This window comes from Eubalaena glacialis, chromosome 4, assembly GCF_028564815.1.
Source record: "Eubalaena glacialis isolate mEubGla1 chromosome 4, mEubGla1.1.hap2.+ XY, whole genome shotgun sequence".
Taxonomy (NCBI): Eukaryota; Metazoa; Chordata; class Mammalia; order Artiodactyla; family Balaenidae; genus Eubalaena; species Eubalaena glacialis.
The window spans coordinates 8,757,773-8,775,790 of NC_083719.1; the positions used below are offsets into that span (position 1 = coordinate 8,757,773).

Sequence of the window (18,018 nt, forward strand, 5' to 3'; positions counted from 1 at the left end):
AAAATGCCTTTTGGTTCTTTAGTAGTATAATTGATTGCCAAATTATGGGTCTCTGAATTACATTTAATTTGCATTGAAGCAATGGAGACTTGTTAATAGCTTCTAAATTAAACTCTTAACAGAAGCCTGGAAGAAGAAATTACCTAGTCTAAGTTTTTCCAAGATAAAATTCTAAAAGCAATGATGTGTGTCCTTTGGAAACTTTTGTAGCCATTAGTATGGGTCATGTCTTATTGTTCCAGGTGGTTTATTAAGATGCAGGCAATTTTGATCCTTCATTATGAGTTTCTAGCTCTCTTTTCACATACCATGCAGTGATTATCCTTTGTGGCTCCTGTCTGAGCCTTCATGTCCTAGAGAGAGAGAGGAGCAGCTGTCCCAGGAATGCAGTCTCCGCATAGAGTGAGCCAAGTATATATAGTGTGCTGAACGAGAGCACTCAGCAGCCTGGGCGCATGTAGCCTTGGATTGTGTGTTGGATGAGCGCGTTCAGAAGTCTGCCTGTCTCTCAGGCTGACAGTGATTGCAGTGGCGCCTGCCCTTTTTCTTGCTGCAGATTGTCTTCGGCTCCATTGTACTCCTGATGCTTTGGCTGCCTATACGGATAATTAAGAGTCTGCTGCCTAATTTTCTTCCGTACAATGTCATGCTCTATAGGTAAGTTGTTGCAATTCAGAAGCTTTACTAATTTAGCTCTGGTAGGGATTTGATATTCAGAGTACATTTATTTAAAACATTCATTTCTTATAGACATTAGAAATCATCTGATAACTAAATTTTGCCATGTTCTAAATCACATAAATGTTAGTTTAGCAGTTACATGTTCCAAAGAAGGACTGACTTTTCTGCAAATGAAGTGTGCCTTTGTTTAGCATTGAAATGTTTAACATTCCTAATGAGAGATACCTAGTAGCATCATCTTTGTATGAAAAGCACATCATAAGTAATGTAGCCATAGATATACATTTAATTATAGATTAAGATAGGCTATATGGCTTATAAATGGAAAATCTTTTTTTGATTTAAAGACTTAAGTAACCTGGAAACCTAGTCTCCACCATTCCTCCCATAATCCCTTTTTCAGTAATTTGCCTCATCCCTTCCGTCACCTAAATATGCCAGGCAAATTGGATTTCTTCCTCAAATTTACTTGTAATTAGTCTTTAAATCTTGTCAGTTCTGATTCTTTACAGTCTCTTACCTAATTCAACGTGCTTTACCACTTAATACCTTAGTTTAGGCCTTCCTGTTTTTTTCCCATTTAGAATCCATCCTTAACACACCTGTCTCTTCCTCCATAATGTACACGATAATATCTGGGTCATTTACAATGACATCCAAGGCTCGGCATCTCACACTGCCTTTCGAGCATCTTGTCCAGCATTATCTGACTTGAATTCTCCTCTCCAGCCACGCTCAGCCTCCATTGAGTCTCCCCATAAATGCCTAGCTGCTCCTGGTCTTTCCCTCTCTGTTTGGAATGACCTTCTTCCCCATGTTTGCCTGGCATGCTTCTGCTGTCTTTCGTCAAAATCCAAATCGAGGTTTTATTCTCTGAGTTGTTCCCTACCTAGGGAAAGTCGGTTCTCCCTCCTTATGTATTTGGGTTGTCACAGTGAGAACCAGGAAGCACAGTTTCTGGCTTTATATATTGTTGGAGTAGACCGATTTTTTGGTAGTTCTTTATACCTAGAATTTTAGCTAAGTTTTTGTAGCAGTGTTTAGTCTGTTCTTCCATTCAGCAAAATTGAGGGCCCATTACATAACAGGTTCTTTTCTGTGTACAAGGGATTAACAGTGAACAAAACAGAATCAAGAAAAATCTGTGCCCTTGTGGAGCTTATATTTCAGTTGGGGAGACAGCCAATAAAATAGATAAAATACATAATATGTCAAAGAGTCATAAGTGCTATGGGAAAAAAACGAAGCAAGGAAGTGACTAGTGAGGACCTGAGGAGGTGACAGGTGAGGAAGGCCCTGAAGGAGGAGGGGATGAGGGAGTGAGCCGTGTAAATCCCTGAAGGCAGAGTGTCCTTGCAGGGGAGGCGGGCACATGCAGTGGCCTGAGGTCCGTTTGAGGAGCAGCAGGGAGACCAGTTTGGCTGCAGTAAATGAAGAAGAAAAGTAGTTGGCTGTGAGGTCAGAGAGGTCATGGAAAGCCAGGTCCTAGAGAGCCTTGTAAGCCATTGTAAGTAAGCACTTTGGCTTTAACTTGAGTGATTTGGGGGTTCTTGGAAAGGTTGACCAGAGGAGTGGTCTGACAGAGGTTTCACAGGGATCACTCTGGAGGCTGTGACAAGAGCCAGGGTTGGGATGGCCAGGGCTGGAGCAGGAGGGCAGCTAGGGGTAATGCCGTGATCCCCGTGGGAGGCGAGGGTGGCTGAGATGGAGGAAGTGGCAGTGGAGGTCATGAGAAGTGGTTAGATTCAGGGTATTAGGGTACAGTCAGTAGGATTCTCTGGCTTGTTTGAATGTGGGGTGAAGAAAGGCAGTCAAGGATCTAAGTATCTGTCCTGAGCACCTGGAAGGATGGTGTTGCCATTTACTAGGATGAGGAAGATTGTGGAAGAGCAGGATTTGAGGGGAAGAGTGGGAATTTGATATCGAACATGATCGATTTAAGATATCTCGTGTGTACTGTGAAACGTTGAGTTGGCACTTTGGATGTATAAGTTAGGAATTAGGGAATATGTCTGAGCAGTATATAGAAATTTACAGAAAGGTGCTATTTGAAGCTACAGGAGGTCGCATTCAGCGACCTTGGAAAGGTGTTGGAAAGGTGTTCATGGAGAAAGTGTTTTGAGGAGCAATGAGCGACCAGTTGTGTAATACGCTACTAATACAGCACATGAGGTGAGGACCAAGACCTGACCGTCACTTTAACAACACGAAGGTCATTGGCAACCCTTGTCGGGAACAGTTTTGGTGATGTTTGAGGGATGTTCCTTGTTCTTCAAGGAAGAATGGATATGAGGTGATAAAGACAGTGAGTTCATTTGACTCTTCAAGGAGTTTTGCTGTCATTCCATTAAATGTCTAATATGATACAGTTATACGGGAAAATGGAATTCACATTGTAAATTATGGCTTTTCGTAACTCTCAGTGATGCTCCAGTGAGTGAACTGTCCCTTGAGCTGCTTCTGCTTCAAGTTGTCTTACCAGCGTTACTTGAACAGGGACACACGCGGCAGTGGCTGAAGGGACTGGTGCGAGCGTGGACCGTTACTGCTGGATACTTGCTGTAAGTACAGGCAGGTGAATCGCACGTGTGTCACTTGTGTCAGTTTAATAACCTTTCTGAGAAAGTATGCCCCGCTCAGGAAAAGTTAGTTTTAATAAGAGACAATTTAGTGTTATCTGCAGGTGTATTGTTTAAAGCTTATTAAAGTTTTAAATTTTTCTTATTTTTCTAATCATTGTGTATCCTTTTATGGAGAAATGTGTACATGTTTTTACCCTCTCACAGAGGGTTGCTGCTGGCCCAGCTTCTTTCATTTCATTACACAGGTAAAAATAAAATACTTTTCAGTGCATTAAAAACAAACCAAGTTACCCTTATTTTAGAAGTCCTAACCTGATAACTGAGCTCTTCTCAGATTTGGTTTCTCAGTCATTTAGTCAGCATGATGCATTTATGTTTTTTCAAGCTTCATATATTATATACTTATTTAGAAGTTTAATCTTGGTAGTTTAAACATTTTTTCAGAAAATATGTGGCATCCTGTAGATACCTTAATGTGAAATATAAGCATACTTTCTTTTATTGTGCTTCACAGATACTGTATTTTTTACAAATTGAAGGTTTGTGGCAACCCTGCATTGTCAGATAATTGTTAGCATTTTTTAGCAATAAAGTATTTTTAAATTAAGGCATATACATTGTTTTTAAAGACATAATGCTACTGCACACTTAATAGATGACAGTATAGTATAAACATGACTTTTGTATGCACTCGGAAACCACAAAACTTGATTGCTTTACTGCAATACTCGCTTTATTGCAGTGGTTTGGAACTAGACCCACAGTATCTCCAAGGGATGACTATATGCATTTGGTTGTATTTGAACGTTTATCCTTCTCTAACCGCTCAATGCCCTACCGTGAGCCCCCTCCTTCCCCCATCTCATTTGTGCCTTAACTGATTTGTGGCTTGATGTTTTAGTTGAGCTGCATGTCACAGCAGACACAGTAGTCATCTACAGAGAAACAAAGAAGTTGATAGTTTTTTCCCTAAAGTTCTTCACATAGAGTATCTTGGACATTGCACACTTTTTTTTTTTTCAGTTACTGATTTCTTCTCAGATACTGGCTGAAGAAAACGTAAAATAGATTGAATGGGTATTCTGTATGTTAATTAAGTTTAGGAAGGTCTAATTTAAAGCACGCAGCAACATTTAGAGCTGATTGAGATAATAGTAGTGCTGTGCATAGATTCTACTCGTACATTTTCTCCCCTAAGTAATAATTATCAAGAAAGTAAGTCTCGCGTCTGCTGTTTTATTCTGATCTGAGGTGAGCATTTTCACTGATGCAATTTTTACACAGGGATCTTCATTCCTATTTGTTGGGAGACCAGGAAGAAAATGAGAACAGTGCAAACCAACAAGCTAACAATAACCAGCACGCTCGAAATAACAATGCCCTCCCCGTGGTGGGGGAAGGCCTGCATGCAGCCCACCAAGCCATCCTCCAGCAGGGCGGGCCTGTTGGCTTCCAGCCTTACCGCCGGCCCCCGCATTTCCCGCTCAGGGTAGGTGCTGCCCCGACTTAGCAGGGGTCGAGCTTTCCAACTTCTGTTGAGTTTTGCTGCTGTTATCGGCGCTGTTAGTATCTGGTCCTCTGTGTAGATGCATCTTGCAGTCTCCTGACAAGAACCCGCATTTCAGGCCTCTCATTCTGCAGCACATGATCTATGTAAATGTCGGTCGGGTGAGCTGGTGGAATTTTAGACGTAAGCCGTGGAGTCGGGAGTCCGTGTGTTCTTGGTCCCTGCTGCTGGAAGGGAGCAAGATAGAAGGCCCTAGACCAAATAAGAGGCTGCCACTCCTGATTCACTTCACCTGTGTGTCAGGAAGTGGAGTGGGCATTTTAGTGTTTTCCTCTCTCTAATCCTTGTAGTAGTAATCCCAGTGCTGCAAGGTATGAGTAGTAATCTCTTGTTTACATCTGATAAAACTGAAGACCAGACTGGTTAAGGAAGTACCTGGCTCAGCAAGACTTACCCCAAACTCCACAAAACTGTTCCTGTCAGGGGTCACTAGTGACCTTCATGGGGTTAAATTCAATGGTCAGGTGTTAGTCCTCACCTCACTTGCTATATTAGTAGCATGTCATATGATTGCTCACTTCTTGCTCCGCAAAACACTTTTTTGAAAGTTGTTCAGGAAGCTTCGTGGAGGAGTTGATAGCTTTAAGTCTTTAAAGTTTGGGGTCAGGCAGATTAAAAAATGGGAAGTGGGAAGGGCATTCCAGGCCTGTGTCAGGACAAGAGGCAGGTTAGCCATGGTAGGTATGGAACTGCAGGGAGGTGAATGTGTGGAGTGGGGGGTGGGAGGTGCAGGCGAGCTGCAAGGGCTGGGGAGGGAGCTCTCAGAGATGGGGGTGGAGCTGTGAGACTTGAGGCTTTCGGACTGACAAAAGGTATTTTCTAAGCAGAAGGTACTTCTGGCCTACGTTAGAGAGAGAATCACTAAGGGGTTTCTCAGGCGGCGAAAGCTGACCAAGGCTCCAGCCCCCTCTTGGAGTGTTGTCGTCAGTGCTTTCCAGTCTTCCTGCTGGAGCTCTGCCCTTTGGGCTTAGTCAGGTCGAGGCAAGCAGCACTCTGTCTTTCTGTCCAGGGTAGCCACTTCCCTCTTGTCTCAGTGTATTTCCTTTTTATCTGCACTTCTCAGTATAGGAGCCACCAGCTATAGCTACAACGGCTGTTTACTTTTAAACTTAATTAAAAATAAATACAGTTTGTAAATATGTGGGGTGATGGATGTGTTAATTACCTTAATGGTGGGAATCCCTTCACGGTGTATACATATATCAAATCACATTGAACACTTTAAATATGTTACAATTTTATTTGTCATTTATACCTCAATGAAACTGAAAAAAGAAAAGAAGGTACATTTCTTGTAGACGACACACACACTCAAAGTAAATAGAATTTAAAATTCCTTTACTCATTCACAGTGACCCCATGTCAAGTGCTTAGTGGCCACTTGTGCCAGTTGGGCAGTGCGGGAGTAGACATGTCCATTATCACAGAAAGTTCTAATTGGATAGCACTGTTAGGAAATAAGCTTTCCTTTCATGAGAAGTTGTTTTTGAGAATTTGATAAAAATAAGCAAATATTGTTAGTTTTAATTAATAGTGAGGGAAAATTTAAGCTGATCATGTTTTATTTTTGTGCTCTCTGATTCAGAATATATTGGTACTTGCTGATGTATCTGATTATATGAAAGTGGGCACAGTTTCCTTTCAGCCAAAATTATAGTTAATATTACCTAAAATGAAAATTTCCTTTTTATGTGAAATGGAAGGAATCCTGGAAGTACAAATATAGGCAGATTGTTTTTACTGGGAGAATTGTGTTGATTCTTTGAAGGATGTCATAAAATGCATTGAGCACAGATGAATCCTGTTTATGCACTGCTGTGTTTTGCCTTGCAGATATTTTTGTTGATTGTCTTCATGTGTATAACCTTACTGATCGCCAGCCTCATCTGCCTTACTCTACCAGGTATGAGGTTATCCTAGCTCTCCACTAATGACATCATGAAAAGATGCTTTGTTTTAAAAGGGTATGTCTTGCTGACATGTGATCTTTCATCACATATAAACTTGAAGAAGTTATCCCCTCGTTTTTATTGAATATGGGATACTGTTCTATATAGGGCTCTACATTTCATTGGACTCATTTGTATTGGAGCAGAGGGGGACAGAGTCAATATATAATTTATGATTCATTTTTGGAAGTAAAGTACTTGTGGTCACTCATTTTATATGGACATTTTCTTACTGCAGTATGGGTTCTCAAAAAGTCATCTGTGTGGCTTAAGTCATTTATTTCAAGCCAGTGTTTTGATGTTAATTATGTTTGCCTTCATTAAGTAATTATCTTTCCAATCCACTGCATGCTGTTGCTAGAGACCTTTATGAAGCCAGGCTGTTTCCCTTTATCACCTGGTGATCATAAATACTAATCACTGAATTTCAGCTAAACAGGGTTTCTTCATCTAACAAGTAAGAAGCTGTCGATGAATATAGTAGTTTGTCATCTTCTGCAGAGGTCAGGGGTAATTGGGGGTGGAGTCCAAAGCCAGTGACAAAGTGTCAGAAACAGCTTGCTGCCCCCTGGCCTCCTAGTTAGTGTTTCTAGCAAGCCAGAAAATTCTGAATCATACTGATATGTGTTAGCCACTTAAATAATCATTAAGTGGAAGATAATTTTCAGTTCTTATCAAGCCTGTACATGTTATTGAGTTAGTGTCTTGATTATAGCACTAACTCAGTATAACTTTATAAATCAAATTTGTATTAAATACTTGAGTTTTCCCATGAGGGCTAAGGCTGGGGAAGAGCAACTAGTTAATTTAATTTCAAGTGAGGTTTCTTAAAAAAAAAGAATATTTTCTAATTTGTAAGAGTTGTGATTCACCTTAAACTGGTAAAAATAAAGTTGTTTTGTTTTGTTTTTCACTGTTTCTGCACAATGATTTTTGACCGTTAGAACTTTGCTCTTAAGTTCACCTCTCAGACCTCAGCTGTTAAAATGACAAAGTCTAGTTAACCATTGGGTGCAGTGTAGTAAACATATTGTTGAGAAACTTAGTTTTTGAACTTTGGACAGCTTTACATTTGTGGTTTTTATGTTCCATTTTCATGTTTTTATCAGAAATATTAAAAAGTTAACAAAAGAAGGAAACTTAGTTTTAGTGCTTGAATTTGGCAATATAAGTACTTTAATTTCATTAAAGATTGTTAAGTAAATATTTCCCTGTTAATCCAGTCCCAGCATCTAGTGGAAGGAAGGAATGCAGTTATGTTTAATCATAGAAATGCTTTTGTCATAGTACACATTTAAGGTGGTGAGGATGCTGTTTTCCCCATAGGTTACTTTCTTGTAGCTGCATTTTAGCTAACATTAGGTTACTGCAAACTAGAAACTAACCCTGACCTCTCAAAAACACTTTAGAAGTATGTGAAGTATGGAATGAAAAGCAGCCTTTAAATTTTCTTTTTTTCTATTTTATTTTTGGCTGCGTTGCGTCTTCATTGCTGCGCACAGGCTTTTCTCTGGTTGTGGCGAGGGGGGGCTAGTCTTCGTTGCGATGCTCAGGCTTCTAATTGCAGTGGCCTCTCTTGTTGCAGAGCACGGGCTCCAGTAGTTGTGGTGCACGGGCCCAGCCACTCTGCGGCATGTGGGATCTTCCCGGACCAGGGCTCGAACCCGTGTCCCCTGCATTGGCAGGCGGATTCCCAACCACTGCGCCACCAGGGAAGCCCTAAATTTTTTTTTTTTTTTTCTTTCCTGAATTTTTTAAAACCAACCAAAAAAGAACAACAAAAAACCTTGGAGTAGAAATATGTATATATAGAATGCTAGACATTTTTACCGAATTATCAGTGATATTTTTATATCTTTAACATGCACATGTGTTTATTTCATGTAGATAAATACTTACATGTATTTGTCTTCAGAAAATGAGTTATCTTCATATCCAAGCTGTTTGTGAGATTGCAAAGAAGTCTGTAACGTTATCAGCATTGTGGCTTGTAAACGTGACTGTTGAGGTGGTTTAGTTTGACCGGAGGCAGTGTGGGTCAGTGGTCAAGAGCATGAGCTCTGTCATGTAGACATGAGTTCACATTCAGCCTCCACCCTTGTGTGACCTTGGTTGGGCAAGGTTCTGTTGCTGAGCCTCGGTTTCTTAGTCTTCAGAGTGGAGGCCATTGCTGCTTGCAGGGTTGTTGGGAGGATTAATGAGAAAATGTATGGAACATGTTCAGCACAGCCACTAGCTCCTTTTAGACATTCAAAGATAACAGATAAGTACTGTATTAAGGAGAAAAAGACACCGGAAATGGGGTCTTCCTCTTTTCTCCAGCCTTATTAAGATAAGTAACCATGTAAAGAAAGTTACTACATAAATGATCTTGCCTAATAGTTAGATTTTTGTGGGTACATTGGGGAGTTTATTTGTAATAACTCTTTGTGTGAGGCAGTCCCTTAGACAACTTTCACATGTTTCCTAAGTATTATTATATTTAGATCTTAATTTTTTTCCTAAGAAAATTAGTGTGGTATTCTTTGTTAATGTGCCCACTTCTGATTAAAAAAAACTTAGTTTTCTATCTTAATGAATGACCCAATTGAAAGCAAGTTACTCTAAATTATTTGTAATGTTCCTAAATGTTAAAAGTATTGACAACACAAATAATAGAAAGTAAATTTTCCATTTTTGCCCTATTATGTGCATAATGATTTCATTTGATGATACAGACAATAAAAATAACACCCCCCTCAAGTCATTTCAGTCCCCAAAGAACAAGTAATTGGCCTGGCAAGTCAGAATGCATGTCACAGGAGAGCTCATCCCCAGTGACTTACTGTGGTCTGGTTGTATCTTAGTCAAATAATTACATTCTTTTGAATTTGGGGGGTTTTGTTTTTATTTTGTTTGTTTGCTTTTTACAAAGACACTGATATATCAAAATGTGATGTCTTTTTAATAATCACTTAAAATGACTGAAATTTTTGAAAGTACTAGTAGTATGACATTGACATCAAGATTAGAGTTCTCTTTACATGACTACATGTCTCATATATCAGCTTTTCTATTTTCAGTATTTGCTGGCCGTTGGTTAATGTCATTTTGGACGGGGACTGCCAAAATCCATGAGCTCTACACAGCTGCTTGTGGTCTCTATGTTTGCTGGCTAACCATCAGGGCGGTGACAGTGCTGGTGGCATGGATGCCACAGGGACGCAGAGTGATCTTCCAGAAGGTTAAGGAGTGGTCCCTTATGGTAGGTTTTTCTAATAAAGATTGATCTTGTCTGACAGGAGTAGTGAATATTTTTCCAGTAATTTCTTTTAATCTTTTCACTTTTGTTTCTTCACTGTGTTGATAGGGTCAAGAGAGTTGATTTTTTTGAATTAGAAAAGAGTATTCCTTTAAGACAGTAGTTTTCTGGTTCATTCTGAGAAACATAGTCAGATGTATTTGAGGGTTAAAAGAAAATCATGCTATTAAATGATCGAGTAAGGCCCTTGAGTAATAAGATATTCTGTAGAATTTAGAATCAATTTGTTTAAGTAGAAATTTCCTATAATGCTATTTTTTCTAAAATCTGATTGAAAAAAATTTTTTTAATACATAAACTCTTGACTTCAGGATTAAGTCAGTGTTTTTCATATAAATGGGATTCCTTTAATTATAGTCTATTGTTATTCAAGAATGTCCTGGCTAGTGTGAAAGTATAGTAAGTAATGGGAATTATTACTCTCAATAAAGAACTTAATTGTCACAAAGGTGGGGAAAAAATGTCACTGTAAGATGATTGTCCAGGTGTGGTAATTTACTGATTGATCATAATGTTGGCTATGACTGGTAAATATGTTTAGGTCACTGCTTTATGCCTTTTCATTTGTATAGTCAACTCTGGTTTTGTATCTGAATTTATATCTTGATTTCACTGAAAGTTTAATAGCTGTTTAATATTAGTGTTGAAAGAAAAACATAGGAGATTCATTGTATATTAAGAATGGAGGGATTTGATTGCTGTGTGATCCATAAGATGAGACACTTACCTATATTTAAAATACAGAAACTAACTAGTACCACTTTTCATTTGATATTCTTCCATATCATATTGCCGTGTAAAGAAGTAGGTACTGCGTCTTAATGCACACCATTTTAATCTCTTGCTGTTGAAATGGATGTACTCACTGAGGCTACCTTAAGAGAAAGGGACATCAAGGCCACTTTAAAAACTGATTTCTTTGTCAGGATTTCATAGTGGCTCTTGCATGTTATCTCTTCTCTTTGTGTCTACTTTATTTTCATTTTGCCACTTTGTCCAAATTCTAGAGCTGTGTTAATAGAGTAGCCCTGTGGCTAATGGCTACCATATTGCACAACACAGATACAGGACATTTCTGTCATCATAGTAAGTTCTGTTGGACTGAACTGTTCTCAGGGGAGCTAATTTGATCAACTTGGTTAATTACCTTAACTGGGGTTATGCAGAGCCCTTCAACTATACCAGTCCACCTCAGGGGTCACAGGTCAGCCCGTGGGTGGACCACCACCGGGTCAGGGGCCTGGGACAACCAGTAGCTTTTCATGGACAAACAAAAGCCTACTCCTGAGACTGAGACTGAGAAAAACAGCAAAGCCACCTGATTAATATATGTAATAAAACGAATTTCTATAATTTTGTAGCAACAATGCATAGTAATTTCATGTTTTTGTTATAGCTTGAGTTTTTATAGTTACACATTCAAATTTCATTTAAACATGTAACATAAAATATAAGTTGTTTAAGGTATATATTCGTTCTGTCAGGTCAAAGAAGAAGAGTAAATTTCCACATGAGATAAAGAGCTTGGCTTAAAAGTCATAGAGTCTCTAATGACAAGGCTTTTCATTCCCTGATAGATAATGAAGACCGTGATAGTTGCGGTGCTGCTGGCTGGAGTCGTCCCGCTTCTTCTGGGGCTTCTGTTTGAGCTGGTTATTGTTGCCCCCCTGAGGGTTCCTTTGGATCAGACTCCTCTTTTTTACCCATGGCAGGTGAGTGTGTGTCTTTTGCTCATGATATTTCTTTATGTATTTGGAATCAGAACAATTCTTAATTGTTTAAAGTGATTTTAAGCAGTTTGTTTAGGAAGACTCCTTAATATTTTCTATTGTAGGAACTCTTATAAAATCGATCAGATAATGCATTTTAGCTTCTGAAATATGCAGGTCATGCAACACCTTTAAAATACCTTGCTTTATAGGTTTAAAATGTCACTGTAGGCTTCACCAGTATTTAAAGATACAAACTAACGTGTTGAACTTTTCACTTTTAGTTAGGGTGAGATATCTTGCTCCTTTTGGCTTTGAGACTTGAAGCAATAACTTACCCTTTTGAAAAATTACAGCATTTTTTCCCACAAAGTCACAGGCTTATTAAAAAGAGCATTCTGAGGGAACCTATGCAGGTCACACCAAAGGCCTTGAAATGCTCACGGAAAAAGAAATTTAACTTTTCTGTCATACTTAGATCCTGACGTTAACGTCATAGACCTCAAGTTTTTAAGAGGTATTAGGGGAAAGAGCTAGGTATTGACTTCAGTCATTCAAAGGCTTTTCAGCCTTGTTTTAAAAATCTCCTTTTAGTAGATTATGATGAATTTTTCAGAAGTGAAAATTATCCTCTACTTTCCAGATGAAGAACCCCCATAAACTTCATCTAACAGCAAATATTTACTTGAATGCTTTAATGTACATCCAAACCCTGTACTGTATAACTGAGATGGAAATGAGGCTAATGCAGGAACTTCTCGGGGACCTTAAAGGCTGGTGGGAAAGATGGTAGACTGTGCTGTGATTGGGGCAAGCACGAGGAGTGCAGCATCATGTGGGAGAGGTATTAACCCAGCTTAGGGGGCTTCAGGTACGGTCTTCTGTAGGAGATAATGTCTAGGACAGCATAATAGAGTGCAGAGGAGTGGGTGAGAAAGGAAGAAGTGTACTCCAGGAGGGAGCGAGTGGGCAGACCTTGAAGTGAGACAGAGCATACGATATAGGGGACCTCCTTTCATCCGGTGTGCTCATAGATTAGAATCAGAGTGAAAGGGAGCAAGAAAGGGAAATCGTTAAGCATATATGATGCCTTTCTGTAGGAGCTGCATTGCAGTGTAGTCTAATAGCATCAGTGATTGAAGTAAGGCTAATTTTCACAGAATGATGCCAGCAATAAAGGTAGAAGAATTAACAGAATTAATTAGGAAAGTTACTGTTTTGCAATAATTAACAAAATAATTGATTCTAAGGATTGTCAGTGGATTCTGAACCCATCAGGTGAAAGTTGATGGGTCTTCAGCTACTGTGCTGCGATAGCAAGTTACCTTGCAGCTCCAGCTTACTGGCATAAAACAACCATTTATTTTGTCCACAGAGTCTGTGGATCAGATATTAAGACAGGGTTTATTGGCTTGTGTCTGTTTCATGTTATCTGGGGTCTCATCTGGGAAGGCTCAGTGGCTGAGTGTGATTTGACAGCCTTATTAGCTGGCATCGTTTGGAGACGTCATCAGTCATGTGTGAGGGTTGGTGCTGCTTATTGGTTGCACCTTATCTGGGCTATTGGCTGGAGCCCCTGGATGTACTTGAGCTTTTTTACAGCTTGGTAGCCTCAAGGCACTTGGGCTTCTTACAAACAAGGCAGACGCTGCATCACTTTTTATGACCTCTTCTCGGAAGTCCTGCAGCGTTGCTCTTCACTACATTCTGCTGGGTATGAGCAAGTCACAGGTTGGCCTGGATTTAAGGGAAGGGGATGTAGACCCCTACCACTCCATGGGAGAGGGATTTGCAGTCATGTTTTGATGCCACTACAATGCAGAAGTGGTTGTTTGCATGGTGACAAAGTGTCACCTTACAGATTACTTGCTACCTCAAAGGGAAACACAACTTGATAGGGGAGGGGTCAGGCAGATGCTACCGTAACCCAAGTGATCACTGCAGATGTGGCAAACAGATGGTATATGCCTCCTGAGGTTGTGCAGTACGCGGCACTGAAAAAGAGCAAAACAGCCCCTGAGGTCCAGGAGCTAGGCCTCCTGCTGAATGTGAACAGTTGACGGAACATCAGCATCACACAAGGCCACTCTGTGACCATGATGGATCAAGACAAACTCAAGACCCCTCCATAATCATGTCTGAACGCAGGCAAAACATGAGTATTGACCAAACCACAAAAATGCCCAAACATGCCAGTACCCTGGCTGACATGATTGGCTGCTCCTTTGTTTCCAACTACAGTTTGATTAGCCTCAGCCTGTCCCTTCTTCTGGATAAGATTTATTAAGATACCCAAATATAGATTACCTGTACTTTCTAAATAGCATCTGGAATAGAGCAAAGCCCTGCTTCCTTAAATCCTCCCCAAGTCACCTCACACAAGCCAGGAAACTGTAATAAGCCTTTCCTAACACTTGTACTGAGGGCTCCAACTTCCCCATGCTGTTTGTTCTCCCTCACTGCATTGAGTGTTGATGCAGCTTGTTCACTTACACTTGTGTTCCTGGTGGTCTTGTCAGTGCCCAACATTGTGACCTTGGAGAATTATTTGAAATTATTCAGTTTTAAGAATGCTTATATGTTATGACCCATCAGTTTTCACTTTTCAGAATATCCTGCAAAGAAACATTTACATGTGTGCAGGAGACATGAACAGGGTTGTTCTGCTATTATATAATTTTTTACCATGTCAGAAAAGTTAGAAGCAACCCAGATGTCCATCAATAGAGAATGACTAAATAAAATGTGATATATCTTTGCTTTTGAATCCAGTGCAGCAATTAAAAAGAAGGAAGTAGAGCTGTGTGTTTCTTTGCTTGTTTGTATTTTTGTTTTGCTATATGTTTTGATATAGATAGCTCTCAGACGTGTTTTTGAATAGGGGAAAAACACAAGTTGCAAACAGAATGTGCAACATGGTATCCTTAATATTCTGGATAAAATCCCAAAGTTTGAGAGAACAGCTTGCTTTTTGTCCATCCCTGACTCTAAGCTGCTTGCCTTTCCTGCGTCAAGTGACTACAGACCTCTGGGAGGCTGGGCTCTTCTTTAATTCTAGCAGAGGAGCTAGTGTGGTATGTCTTTTTTTGTGGGAAAGGACTGGAAAGCAGTGGATCTTGAACGAGCTGGAACCTCAGTGATCTGTGGACCTCCTCAGGCGAACATTAACCTCACTTGGTGCCTTCTGGACTCCCAAAGGCCAAGAGAAAGCTGAGTTGGTGGGTTGAATCTTCCCTGCTTGTGAGCCTGGAAGGATAGAGAAAAAGCAAGGAGGCTTTCTCCATGTTCTTATTTGGGAATTGTTGGCTTGCTATCCCAGAGGTCTAACAGGCTAAAAGATCCTTTTGCAGCCCTTTAGGATATTCTCAGTCTGAGCCTCTGAACCACATTGAGCCAACAGAGAAAAATAACACATGTTTTATGTAAGGGGGGCCCAGCAGCCACAGAAAGGAAGGCCAGGCAGAACCATCAGAACACATGCCCGGTGACGGAGAACTGCTTGCAGAGCCGTGAGCATCCAAATAGAAGAATAAAAACACAGGGGTATGTGGGCATGCACGCACAACAGCAGCCATAAAACAGAGTGAAATCGTCGCGATGTTACATAGCGTGGATTTCAAACAGATTCAGTAAATGAATTAAAGATGTGGCTAGTCAGATTGGAGGCCTGGAAGACTGATGCACAGAGCAAAACTGAAGAATAGGAAATTGAGGGGAAAGGAAGAGTCTTGGAAAATATGAGGCAACATTGAAACAAAAGTAGGAGACAACATTGAAACAAAAATAGGAGACATTTTTAACTGAATTGAAGAAAGAACTGATCTGTAGGTTGAAGGACCTCATCAGGTTTGGTGAAAAGAAAACTGATGAGAAAAACACATATTTGGGCACATCTTGGTAAAATTTCTGAATTAAATCACAAGCTTCAAAAAAAAGCATACTGGCAGTGGACTTTGTAGCACTGAAACCATAAGGTAGAAGGACATTTAGAGACCATTGAGATAAAAGGGACAAAACCCAACCTTCTTATACCTAGAAAAAATGTCATTCAGCCATTCGTCTGTCAGGATGAAGAGTGATGTTTGAGGTTATGCAAGAATTCAGTGCATGCATCGACCTCCCACCCTATTTGAAGATGTTTTGGAAGACCAACCAACCAAACCAGAAAATCGGAACAGAACAGTATGAGCAAAATCCATATAAAACTGATACTACATATTTCCTATGGGACATACAGGTATAGACATAGATCGGTGCATAAGGAAACAAACGTGGAAGGTACATACCAAATGTTAGCAGTGGTTATTGGTGGGGAGGGATCAGGATTTGGGCTGGTGGTCACAGAGGACTCCGGCCTTCTCTGGAAAGGTTTCAGTTTAATGTAAGAATAGATTTAAATGTCATTTGATACTTTTAAAACATACATGTATATATATTTTTTAAGATAAACAGAACAGGTTATGAAGGACGTTGTGTGCCGTGTTCAGGGTTGTAAGCAGGGAGGTCTCCTTAAATGATCTGACTTGCACTTTAAGAGATCACTTGGGCAGTGGGAGTGGTGATCCCTTTGGCCGCCTGGTGGGTAGTGGGGTGGGCAGGCCAGAGGCACAGTGAGGAGCTTGGTGTGACTGGGGAGGTCCTAGTAACAGCTCAGCAGAACTGCGAATGCACCCGGCTAGAAGTGCTCTGAGCCTTCAGGAGCCCAAACCAGTAACAGCCCAAGGACGGTTTGATGAAATAAAATCAGGGCACTATTTTATTTATTTGCTTGTTGAGATCTCCACTAAACACTTTTTTTAGTTCTCTTGGGAAAATAATGTAGATTTTGTTTTTTTTTTTGGAAAGACACAAGAATGAGTTTTGATAGAAATATTGAACTTGAGCTGTTGGGGGAAAAATTCCCTGGATTTTCCAGCGTATTTACTCTGCTGTAAAATTGTTACTAATCCAACAGAACTTTTGTTTTGAAGTTAATAATGCAAGAAAATTGTATAGCCTCTGTGCTGGGTTTATTGCTAAAAACAAACAAAAATCTGATAAATGATTTTTATTATCCTAGGACTGGGCACTTGGAGTCCTGCATGCCAAAATCATTGCAGCTATAACATTGATGGGTCCTCAGTGGTGGCTGAAAACTGTAATTGAGCAGGTAAGCAAGTTCGGCTTATGGGACTCTCTTTTTATTTTCCACGTTCCCACTTTTCTAAGTTTTATACATTTTCTTTAATGAGCATATGTAACTTCTTTTTTTTTTTTTAAGGAGAAAGGCAGTTTACTCTTATCACCATGAATTTTCATCAGCTACTCTTAAAACTTCCCTTATCTGAAAGTTAACCAGTAGCTTAAAGTACCTAGAACCCTGACTAAAGTAAAGGCAAAATTTAGCGTATGTGCTTTTTTTTAGAGGAGTTCTGATGAAGGCTTGGTAATTGGTTTTGTAAGCCTGTAGTAAGGAAAAGAGTTTATTGTTCAAGGCAATAAATAACGAAAATGGCAGGAAAAAATAGATTTAAAAAAGCAGAGCTCTTTGGGAATATTTTTAGCTACGTACACCTAAGACAGTTTTGTGTTATGGAGCCATCACAAAATTTGGTCATTGAGGTGATAACCTTGAAAAAGATAGATGGTGCTTCTGTACTTTGATAATAAGGCTAGGAAGTAGGATAATTCATTTTAGGAAGATTTCTTCCAAAGTAACCAACATAGTAGATTTTGGTACTTTTAAGTTTTGGTTACCTAGAGAATGGACTTACGGACAGCCCTCTTGTCCTTAGGGCAGCATCAAATTAATAAGGTGTTACAGTTTTGTAGCACTGAAGGTATACCTCCTTTTGATGCACAGGAAATAAAGACAGTAGTTCTCAGCCCAGTATGCACAAGGAACTCATCCAAAAATTTCTGTACCTGGAGATTTGTGAGGGTGGGGAGAGCCAGGGAATTGGTGTGTGTTTGCATGCATCTCTCAAGTGCGGGCTGCGTGGCAGCATGTCCATTCACGATAGGAGTACAGACCAGTCCACCCTAGAGTTTCCAGGTGAGACTCTGACCCTTGTGGAGAATTAGCATGTAGTTACAGCTGGGGGCTGTGAAACACTGTTGATCTCTATAATATTTTGCTCTCTGATGCATTCTTTCTCATACACTTGTCTAAGTTTAAGTAAAATGATTGAGAAACACCGGGATGCCTTGCTGCATTAATTTAAATGCATTTGGGTTAAAAGGATTTTGG

At 40.0% G+C, this 18,018-nt stretch overlaps 1 protein-coding gene across 1 annotated transcript in view; it reads left to right on the forward strand.

The window, feature by feature from the left end:
- Positions 1-18,018, forward strand: part of MARCHF6 (membrane associated ring-CH-type finger 6) — a 75,143-nt gene that overhangs the window by 49,304 nt on the left and 7,821 nt on the right. Inside the window, exons 17-23 of the mRNA XM_061189129.1 lie at positions 557-657; positions 3,105-3,242; positions 4,548-4,752; positions 6,664-6,733; positions 9,842-10,023; positions 11,658-11,792; positions 16,849-16,938. Coding sequence (XP_061045112.1) covers positions 557-657; positions 3,105-3,242; positions 4,548-4,752; positions 6,664-6,733; positions 9,842-10,023; positions 11,658-11,792; positions 16,849-16,938 — 921 coding nt within the window. The remainder of the gene's footprint in view (positions 1-556; positions 658-3,104; positions 3,243-4,547; positions 4,753-6,663; positions 6,734-9,841; positions 10,024-11,657; positions 11,793-16,848; positions 16,939-18,018) is intronic.